Source organism: Acipenser ruthenus, chromosome 5 (genome assembly GCF_902713425.1).
Source record: "Acipenser ruthenus chromosome 5, fAciRut3.2 maternal haplotype, whole genome shotgun sequence".
NCBI classification, from domain to species: Eukaryota; Metazoa; Chordata; class Actinopteri; order Acipenseriformes; family Acipenseridae; genus Acipenser; species Acipenser ruthenus.
The window spans coordinates 17,502,285-17,513,759 of NC_081193.1; the positions used below are offsets into that span (position 1 = coordinate 17,502,285).

The window sequence follows — 11,475 nt, forward strand, 5'->3', positions numbered from 1 at the left end:
CTACATTACTGCAAATTGTTTCCAACAAAGAACTCTATGATACGCATCTGGACAGTCTGTTTTTGGGTCATTCCATGCCAACTCAACAAGTGCCGTTGCCCCTGTCCTAGAAAAATTCACCTGGGGGTTTTCAGACAGAGTTCAGAAAAAAAAAAATCCTTTTCGACCTGTGACCTTGCAAAGGTCAACCTAAAGTGAGAAAGGGACTGTGATGAGTCAAAGGGGTTTCGGTCTGTAATTCAGCCTCCCGACAGTAGAAGGTATCAAACCGACTCGGGACTTCCCTTACCAAGATCTCGTGACCATGACGAAAGTCATCTTTATGAGGGGCGGCACCTTGGTGAGGGGCGGAAGTACGAGTATGTAAATTCCAGCCACTGGAGTCACGTGAGGTTCAAGGACACCTGTCAGTTGGAATTGGTGTTCCACTGACTACCGGGGCGGGGCTTTGCATACTAAAGGGAACGTGCTACTGTGTCCGGGGTTGGTCCCACGAAGTGTAGGCGGAGGAAAGGCTGGAGGGAGAGAATCAGTGCCGGGTTCTTGTTGTTTTTATTTTTCACGGTCGGAAGCTTTACTCACGTTGTTCTCTTGGTTTTGATTCTTTTTCTTTTGTTTTATTCAGCACATCACGAAGAGGACTAGGAAGCTTCCGATCCTTTTGTTTTGTTTCTCCAGCACGCCCTCCCTCACATCCTTCTTTTGTTTGTTTTTTTTTCGTGTAAATATTAATAAAGAAAAACTTTTTACACGTAAAGTACTGTCTGGAAATTCCATTATTACTCACACGCCTCACACGTGGTGTCATTGTGGGAGATGGATCCAGCTACAGTCTTGGCAATGTTTAGGGAGCAGGAGGAGAAACGAGAGGAGAGGGAGATACGGCGCCAGGAACAGCTCGCCCAGTTCTTTGGACAGCTGGTGGAGAAAATGTCGACACCAGCATCGGAAACAGCGGTTGCCCGGATGTTTGCAACACAACCGAAGTTACAAAAGATGACTCCGGAAGATGATCCCGAGGCTTTTCTGGTCACCTTTGAGAGAGTGGCAGAAGCAGCAGGGTGGCCCAAGGAACACTGGGCCATGAAACTGGCACCTTGCTTGACAGGGGAAGCTCAAGCAGCGTATAGGGCATTAATGGCCACAGAGGCAGCGGATTATGCCAAAGTAAAAGAAGCTATTCTCTCACGCCTCGGGATCACAGAAGAAACATACCGGCACCGCTTCCGGGAATACCAGCTGTCCGAGGGGGTGCGGCCCCGGGTTGCGGGACAGTATCTCCTGGATCAATGCACCCGGTGGCTGCAACCAGAAGAACACACCCCCCAAGAACTGGTGCAGAAGATCGCGATAGAACAGTTCGCGTCTATTCTACCGCCAGGAAACCGGGAGTGGGTTAAACGGAATCAACCTACCACTCTCGAGAAAGCCATCATCCTGGCGGAGGCATATGAAGACGCAAACGAAGGCGCCGTCCCTGACCCCACTCCTGCCCCTAAGCCAACCCGGACCAACCAATCAATGAAGCCCAGAGGGGGTAACCAGACCTTTAGACCATGGAGGCCGAGGTTAGCCCCATCTTGGGCGAGAGGAAAACCCCCTAACCTGTCGGTCACTGACTCACAGGACAAACAAACTCCGTTGGTGCCTTCTACCCCAGTGTGTTACAGGTGTAATGAGCCCGGACATATTGCCAGGGATTGTCCGATGATGGAGGTGGACCTGGCAAAAAGATCCTGGTCAGCGGTAACAGGTAGGAACATTGGGGAATGTCGGGAGGGCCCTTATCAATTAAGAGTACAGGTCGGGGATAAGAGTTCTTACGCATTTGCGGACTCTGGGTGTGCACAGACATTGATTCGACAAGCTCTCTTGGAGGGGGTAACCTGGGAGCCACAGGGTAAAGTGGCTATCTCCTGTATCCATGGAGAAACTCGGGTTTATCCCACCACTAAAGTTAAACTTACTGTTGATGGTTATTCAGCTTACGTTAAAGTGGCTGTAGCACAATGTTTGCCATACCCTGTTCTCCTGGGAAGAGACTGGCCGTTTTTTGATCGTATTTTAGGTCGGGAAATGGTCTTAGTTTCTACCAGGGGACAATCTAAGCAACGGGAGAAAACAATTGGCGAGATTTTCCCGTTGCAAACCGACCTGTTTAACCCTAAAATCCGCCCCAGAAAAACAAAAAGAGAGCGCCGGGTGGAAAAATATGAGGGAACTCTGAGACGACAAGGGGAGGTGTCTGACTCAAAAGTAAACCAATCTCTGAAACGGCAGGGTAAGGGAGTAGGTGTTCAGTGTGACCGGGGCTGCGAGGTTACTGATGTGGAAGGTCAAATAATACAAGATACTCCTCTCAGTGTACCTAGCCATTGGGACCGAGATATTGACCTGGGATATGAACAACAAAATGATCCCACGTTACAATACGCTTGGAAACGGGTTAGATATGTTGAGGGGAAGGATATGCAGGAAGGACAACCAGTGGTATTTCCGCATTTTTCTGTATCTGGGCACTTATTATATAGAATAACCCGGGCTCCCGGGACGGGACAGCTCGTAAAACAGTTATTGGTTCCTGGGCCTTTTCAGTCGGAAGTCATGAGATTAGCGCATGACATTCCATTTTCAGGTCATTTAGGAACTGAAAAGACCCAGGAACGAATTCTGGCCCGGTTTTTTTGGCCAGGGGTTTACGGTCTTGTGCGGAAGTATGTATCTGAGTGTCCAGAATGTCAATTAGCTGCCCCGAAGTTAGTTCGCCCCGCACCTCTGGTCCCACTGCCCATTATTGGAGTACCGTTTGAGAGGATTGGTGTAGATTTAGTAGGCCCTCTGGAGGGTGCAGACTCAGGGTATCGGTATATTTTGGTAGTAGTGGACTACGCAACACGATATCCAGAAGCTGTTCCCTTACGCTCTATGAATGCAGAAGTAGTAGCAAATGAATTGGTAAAAATATTCTCTAGGGTGGGAATCCCGAAAGAAATTCTCACTGATCAGGGCACTAATTTTATGTCTGGCTGTATTCAGCAATTATACAAATTATTAAAAATTCGTTCAATTAGAACCTCAGTTTTTCATCCTCAAACGGATGGGCTTGTTGAACGATTTAATCAGACTTTAAAAAGTATGTTGCGCCGCTTTGTAGATCAAGAAAAACGCAATTGGGCCAAGCTGCTTCCCTACTTACTTTTTGCAGTTCGTGAGGTACCACAATCTTCAACGGGATTTTCCCCGTTTGAGCTCTTGTACGGTCGGCAGCCGCGGGGTATCTTGGATCTCATAAAAGAAGGTTGGGAAGAACAGTCAAAAGAGTCTAAAAATGTAGTAAAATATGTGTTACAGTTACGCGATCGCTTAGAATTAGTCGGTCGATTGGCGCATGATAATCTCAAAGCGGCACAGCAGAAGCAGCAGCAATGCTACAATAAAAATGCAAGAATCAGGAACTTTCGGCCTGGGGACAAAGTGGTGTTGTTGCTTCCCTCATCGGAATCTAAGTTGTTTGCTAAATGGCAGGGTCCATTTGAGGTTATTCGAGCGATTGGAAAAGTAAATTATGAGATCCGACAGCCTGGGCGTCGGAAAGAAAATCAAATTTATCACGTTAATCTCCTCAAACCGTGGAAAGAACGGGAGGTCCATTTTATATTTCCTGCACAGGAGGGAGAGGACTTTGGACCCTCAATTGAGCCAGTGTCAGCAATTGAGGTCCCGATGGGGGAACAATTAACTCTTGATCAGCGCAGAGAGGTAAGCGATCTAATTAATATGTTTGCTGATGTGTTTTCTAACGTGCCTGGAAGAACGCATTTGATCGAACATGCTATTATCACTCCGCCAGGTCTAAGAGTCAGACAGAGACCGTATCGCATTCCAGAGAGTCGGAGAGATTCTGTTCGGAGGGAGGTGGAGTGTATGTTGAAACTTGGGGTAATTGAACCTTCCCGAAGCGAGTGGTGTAGCCCAATTGTACCAATAGACAAGCCAGATGGGTCACTACGGTTATGTATAGACTTTAGGAGGGTGAATGCTATCTCTAAGTTTGATGCATATCCCATGCCTCGAGTAGATGAACTCTTAGACAAGCTGGGGCGGGCCCGGTTTATTTCAACCTTGGACCTGACGAAAGGATACTGGCAGATTCCATTAACTAAAGCCTCTCGTGAGAAAACGGCATTTTCAACCCCAGAGGGTCTTTTTCAATTTCGCACTATGCCGTTCGGACTTCATGGAGCTCCTGCTACCTTCCAGAGACTGATGGACAGGGTATTACAACCTCATCGAGAGTACGCTGCTGCGTATATCGACGATGTAGTTATTTATAGTTCTTCCTGGAAAGAACATTTGAATAGATTAGAAGCCGTCTTACAGTCTCTGAGGAAAGCGGGTCTCACAGCGAACATGGCAAAGTGCGCTATTGGAAAAGAAGAAACTAAATATTTAGGTTTCATAATGGGTAAGGGTAGAGTGAAACCGCTGGTTTCAAAAGTCCAGGCTCTGTTGGATTCACCGGTACCTACCACGAAAACCCAGGTGAGATCATTGTTAGGGTTGGCCGGTTATTACCGCCGCTTTATTCCACACTTTTCCACTATAGCCGCCCCTCTCACTGATCTCACTAAAAAGAACGCTCCAAATAAAATTAAATGGAGTGCAGAGTGTCAGACGGCCTTTGAATCTATTAAAACTAATTTGAGTCAGGCCCCAGCATTAGTAAGCCCGGATTTCAGCCGAGAGTTCATCCTTCAGACAGATGCATCGCAGACTGGTCTGGGGGCGGTTCTGTCCCAGGAGAGAGATGGTATAGAACACCCGATATTATATATCAGTCGGAAGTTACTGTCCAGGGAACAGAGGTATTCAGTAGTAGAGAAGGAATGCCTGGCAGTAAAGTGGGCTATGGAGTCCTTAAAATACTATCTTCTGGGACGACCCTTTGTACTCATCACAGATCACGCCCCTTTAAAGTGGTTAGACACAATGAAGGATTCAAACGCTAGGATTACGCGGTGGTACCTGGCGCTCCAACCCTTCGCCTTTCAAATAAGGCATCGTGCGGGTAAGTTACACCAAAACGCTGATTTTTTTTCCCGGGAGGGGGGCAAAAAGGAGGGGTTAGAGGTTTCCGAGTGTTCCTTCGGCTCCACTCTGAGGGGTGGGATATGTGATGAGTCAAAGGGGTTTCGGTCTGTAATTCAGCCTCCCGACAGTAGAAGGTATCAAACCGACTCGGGACTTCCCTTACCAAGATCTCGTGACCATGACGAAAGTCATCTTTATGAGGGGCGGCACCTTGGTGAGGGGCGGAAGTACGAGTATGTAAATTCCAGCCACTGGAGTCACGTGAGGTTCAAGGACACCTGTCAGTTGGAATTGGTGTTCCACTGACTACCGGGGCGGGGCTTTGCATACTAAAGGGAACGTGCTACTGTGTCCGGGGTTGGTCCCACGAAGTGTAGGCGGAGGAAAGGCTGGAGGGAGAGAATCAGTGCCGGGTTCTTGTTGTTTTTATTTTTCACGGTCGGAAGCTTTACTCACGTTGTTCTCTTGGTTTTGATTCTTTTTCTTTTGTTTTATTCAGCACATCACGAAGAGGACTAGGAAGCTTCCGATCCTTTTGTTTTGTTTCTCCAGCACGCCCTCCCTCACATCCTTCTTTTGTTTGTTTTTTTTTCGTGTAAATATTAATAAAGAAAAACTTTTTACACGTAAAGTACTGTCTGGAAATTCCATTATTACTCACACGCCTCACAGGGACCTTGACCAGAAAAATCACCCTGGGTGCAATTTAGATGCTACCATCATGTGTAGCACCTCATTCTACCCGTAATGAATAGGGCATTTCAGAAAAACATACTAGAAGCACCCTACTCACTTCTGGCAAATTGCAAGACGAGGGGTAACTGACGAGTTTTATTCAAACTTCAGCCTAGCCCTTTACCCTGTAGAGGATGTGGGACATAAAATGTAAGTATTGCTTTAAGAACCTTTGGAACCAGTCTTCAAAATTATTTTAAAAACTTTGGTTTCAAGTTCCACCACTGGTCATTAAACCCCCCTTGAAATCTAAATTTTTGCTATTTGTACCAAGTTTAGGCCATAATAAATTCCAAAAAATCATCCAAAGATATGTTTGGATAGATGTTGATGAGATCTACAAGCATCAAGCAAAATATGTTGGTATCTGGAGATTTGGGATTTTTGGCAGATCTTTGAAGTTGCATTTGTCATGCATTCAAGCATTGCTTCTGGCCACTTTGGTGAGGTTAAATTACCACATAGTTCTATCCAAACTGACTATTTCTTCAATTGTACATTCTCTGAGGATTGATCTAGAGGAAAAAAGTAACAATGTGGGCTTCCAATGGCACTAGCTTGGAGCTGAGGGGTTATGAACTTGCATATGGGACTTTGGACTTTGTTGTTATGATGACACATTTGAAACTACCAAAACCTTACTTAGGCTGGGACCAAATCAAAACTTTGACAACCCGCTAATCACACTTAACAAAACTGTATTTAATAGCTTTTTCTTTTTCTTATAAGTATCTTATTTCTTCTACTCATAAAAAGAAAACGCTATTAAATACAGTTTTGTAAACAGGTTGTCAAAGTTTTGATTTGGTCCGAGTCTTAGTTGGATTTTAAAAACCAAAAAGTGATAGCTTTTTCACAAACCATTTATGAAAAAGCCATTTGCTGCATTCTCATGCTAGCCAATCAGTCAATTTCAGGCATAACTGAAAGTCTTTGGTTGAGGAGGTCTTTGATGACAGAGACAGGTGTATTTAAACAGTGCTGTAAACAGGGACGTTTTTTTTTTTTTAAGAAAAAATGTTATTTTGGTTTTTAAAACTCAACTAAGTAAGGTTTTGGTAGTTTCAAATGTTTCATCGTAACAAAGAAGTCCCAAGTCCCATGCAAGTTCATAACACCTCAGCTCCAAGCTAGTACCAGTAGAAGCACATACTGTTACTTTTTCCTCTAGATCAATCCTCAGAGAATGCAAAGTTGAAGAAATAGCCAGTTTGGATAGAACTATGTGGCACTTTAGCCTCACCAAAGTGGCCATAAGCAATGCTTGAATGCATGACAAATGCAACTTCAGAAATCTGCCAAAAATCCCAAATCCCCAGATACCATAATATTTTGCTTGGTGCTTGTAGATCTCATCAACATCTATCCAAACACATCTTTGGGTGATTTTTTGGAGTCCCTTCACGCAAGTTATTACGGCCTGAACTTGGTACTAATAGCAAAAATTCTAATTTCAAGGGGTTTAACCCTTTCCGGTCCGAGGTCAAGCACAGGTCCCTTGTCATTTTTTCTCCGGAAAAACCAGAGAAAAGCTTTCAATAGCTGAGAAAGGCCGATAGAAGCTGAAAAAAGGCAGATCTGAGCAATAAGCATAGTCCCTTCACCACAGACATAACACGGACATTAACAAACAAGATAGCTGCTTCCGCATCCAACGCTCAAAGAAAATCGCTGACATTTGCCAAGCTTTTTGAGATGTAATAAAATAATAACTTGGAAAGCATTATTGAGGAGTTTGGTGATAAAATCGAGTGATCAGGAGATGATTTATCAGTATGCACTACTATGAAGTGATATGTGATAAATACAGCGAACAAGGAGTGGGGCAGGGCTGGATATGCAGTACTGAGTATCCTGTTGATATGCAGTGCCTTTTAAACCTGTTTTACTGTGAATAAAATTACTTTTAAACAGTGCATTTAAAATAAACAGCTTGTGTGAAAATAAATTGGACCTGACGTGCCTGACAGGCGCTGACTAAATGGACTGCAAAGGGTTAATGACCAGTGGTGGGACTTGAAACCAAATGTTTATCACAGAATTTGGAAGACTGGTACCTAAGGGTCTTACAGCAATACTTACATTTTAGGACCCACATCCGCTACAGGGTTAAGGGTTAGACTGAAGTTCGAATAAAACCTGTCAGTTAACCCTTGTCTTGCAATTTGCCAGAAGTGAGTAGGGTGCTCCTAGTCTTTTTATCTGAATGATGGTACCATCTAAATTGCACCTAGGGTGATTTTTCTGGTCAAGGTCCCTTTCTCACTTCAGGTTGACCTTTGCAAGGTCACAGGTCAAAGGGGAGATTTAAAAAAAAATAATGGCTATTATTTCTGAACTCAGCGTGTCAGGAAAACCCCCAGGTAAATTTTTCTAGGAAAATCTGAGACGGACGGGCAATGAAATGTCCTTTTTCTGTTTGAGTTGGCATGGAATGACCCTTTTGCAAGTTTTTTCTAAGAATTCGCAATTCGGCTTTATATCCGAATGTTGCTCCATAGCATGCCACAGTGTTAAAAGCATTTGAGGCGGGGCTCCCGAGTGGCGCATCCAGTAAAGGCGCTCCTCGCAGGATGTGCCCTATAGCCTGGAGATCGCTGGTTCGAATCCAGGCTATGTCACAGCTGACCGTGACCGAGAGTTCCTAGGGGGCGGCGCACAATTGGCTGAGCGCTGCCCGGGTAGGGAGGGCTTAGGTCGGCAGGGGAATCCACGGCTCACCGCGCATCAGCGACCCCTGTGGCCGATAGGGCGCCTGTGGCTCTGCAGCGGAGCCGCCAGATCTGTGTTGTCCTCCGGGACTATAGGTCTGGTAGCATTGCTGTGGATCTGCAGTGCGAAAAATGACGGCTTGGAAGGAGCACGTTTCGGAGGACGCGTGTTTCAGCCTCCGTTTCCTGAGTCGGCGGTGGGGGTTGCGAGCGGTGAGCCGGGGATACAGATAATAATTGGGCATGCTAAATTGGGGTGAAAAAACCGGGGTAAAAATAATTGGCGACGACTAAATCTTTAAAAAAAAAAAAAAAAAAAGCATTTGAGGCTGAGCGTCCTGGTCACCAAGGTGACACAGCTGAGAATTATTCCTCTGACATCCCCTCTGGTGTTTCACTTTCGGTTGTATTTTCGCCAGCACTCTCCTCCTTAACTACAGAAAAACCATGTTTTTTGAAGCAACGTTGCATTATCTGACTGACAGAGTTCCAAGCATGCTTTAGCAAGCGCACAGCATCTAACAGAGACATTTTATTTACACACTGAATTTTCGTGTTGATGCACATCTATTTTCTCTTTCCAGCCATGCTTGCTGTTGCAGTCAGTGCTGTTTTTTCAAACTGTAAACCTGACACTGCGTACAGGGATTAAATAGCCAAGGTACAGTACAGGGGTAATCGCTCAGTAAAGGTGCAAACAGCTGATTGATTGATCTGTTAAGCCTTTACTACAGTAAAGTGCTGCCTTTGTATTGAAATCTATGTGAATGACAAGGTGAAAACAGCTGATTGGTGGATTAGTAAGAGCGATTACTACAGTATAAGCAGTGTGTTTCTTATTTCAATCTATGTGATTGGTACATAACGAGATCCAAACAGCTGAGTTTGCTCGAAATATATGTCATGCTTAGCACATTATTATCGATGCCTTTGTTATTTAAATCAATGGGAATGGCAAATGGCAACCACTATTTCTCGGAAATAAACGGCTGCCCGCAATAACTCTGGATGGTGTAAATGGTGGATACTGTACTTCTCCTTGAATTACATACATTAAAATCAAGACTGCGACACCTTGCTTGTGCAAAAAACCTGTGACGCATATCCAATGCACCGCCAGGAGCATCAATACCCTGAAGGGGTTAAACGATCAATATAGTTTCCAGCTTTGTTGCAACATGAAATGATTTTTGTTTCGGAGGCATGGTTACAGAACACACACTTTTTATTAAGACAAAAGAGTTGACTTCACTGTGGAGGTGGCATCCCGTGCGCACATACAGTGTGTGTCAGTAGAGGCTCCTTAGAGGAGGCAAGGGAGGCAGAGTCTCCCCAAAAATATCAGTTTTGTTCAAAGCCATTGAACAAAACTGTAACCCCTGTATATGATGGAAGCCATGCAAGCCATACCGCACCACTAGTTCCAGCGCCCCTATATATATTACTTCAATTGTGAGTTCAGATAGACTTTTTTCTTTTTCTTTTCTATATACCATATGGTCGGAGTGCACAGATGCTTTTCTTTGGAATATATATATATATATATATATGTATATATATATATATATATATATATATATATATATATATATATATATATATACAGTGCCTTGCAAAGGTATTCAGACCCCTGACCTATTCTCTCATATTACTGAATTACAAATGGTACATTGAAATTTCATTCTGTTTGATATTTTATTTTAAAACACTGAAACTCAAAATCAATTATTTTAAGGTGACATTGGTTTTATATTGTGAAATATTTTTAAGAAAAATAAAAAACTTAAATATTTTGCTTGTATAAGTATTCAACCCCTGTGCTGTGGAAGATCCCAGTTTACACCGATGAAAGAAATTGCCCTAACGAGGACACAATTACCTTACCATTGGCCTCCACCTGTGAACCATTAAAGTTGCTGTCACATTTTCTGGATAAAAAACCCACTGTTGAAGGATCATTGGTCAGGCTGTGAATCTGAAGGAAAATGAAGACCAAAGAGCATTCTACAGAAGTTAGAGATAAAGTAATACAAATGCATAGATTAGGGAAAGGGTACAAAATAATATCCAAGTGTTTGGATATCCCAGTGAGCACAGTTGGATCAATAATCAGGAAGTGGAAGCTGCATCACACCACCCAGGCACTGCCAAGAAAAGGCTGTCCCTCAAAACTCAGCGCTCAAACAAGAAGGAGACTTGTGAGAGAAGCCAACAATCAGTTTGAAGGAGCTACAGAGTTCAGTGGCTGGGAGAGGAGTAATGGTGCACTAGTCAACCATATCAAGAGCTCTGCATAACACTGGCCTGTATGGGAGGGTGGCAAGAAAGAAGCCGTTACTCAAAAAGTACCATCTGAAAGCACGTCTGGAGTTTGCCAGAAAGCATGAGAGTGACCCAGCTGCGATGTGGGAAAAGGTTTTGTGGTAAGATGAGACCAAGATAGAGCTTTTTGGCCAAAACTCAAAGCGCTATGTGTGGCGCAAACTTAACATTGCCCATGCCTCAAGACACACCATCCCTACAGTGAAGTATGGTGGTGGCAGCATCATGCTGTGGGGCTGCTTCTCATCAGCAGGGACTGGGCATCTTGTTAAAATTGAAGGAAGAATGGATGGAGCAAAATACAGGGAAATACTGCAAGAGAACCTGCTTCAATCCGCTAAAAAACTGAAGCTTGGGAGGAAATTCACGTTTCAGCAGGACAATGATCCCAAGCACAAGGCCAAAGCAACATTGAAGTGGCTCAAGAACAAAAAGGTGAATGTCCTACAGTGGCCCAGTCAAAGTCCTGATCTCAATCCCATTGAGAATCTGTGGCACTATTGAAAATTGCGGTCCACAAGCGTCGTCCAACCAACCTGAACAACCTGGAGCAAATCTGCCAAGAAGAATGGGCCAAAATCACTCCGACACTGTGTGCAAAGCTGGTACATACTTA

The 11,475-nt window shown here is 44.3% G+C and overlaps 1 protein-coding gene across 1 annotated transcript; it reads left to right on the forward strand.

The window, feature by feature from the left end:
- Positions 1 to 840: 840 nt before the first annotated feature.
- On the forward strand, positions 841 to 5,660 carry LOC131737193 (zinc finger protein 444-like). Its single transcript, XM_059024749.1, has 2 exons — positions 841 to 1,753; positions 5,591 to 5,660. The coding sequence occupies exons 1-2, from the start codon at positions 841 to 843 to the stop codon at positions 5,608 to 5,610; spliced, it is 933 nt and encodes a 310-aa protein (XP_058880732.1). The 3' UTR covers positions 5,611 to 5,660.
- The last annotated feature ends 5,815 nt before the right edge of the window (positions 5,661 to 11,475 follow it).

Bases quoted from the DNA above. Each gene is read 5' to 3' on its own strand.
- LOC131737193 (XM_059024749.1), top strand. From the start codon at position 841: ATGTTTAGGGAGCAGGAGGAGAAACGAGAGGAGAGGGAGATACGGCGC. The intron at 1,754-5,590 runs GTAGGAACATTG...TGTTTTATTCAG, and splicing joins ATCCTGGTCAGCGGTAACAG to CACATCACGAAGAGGACTAG.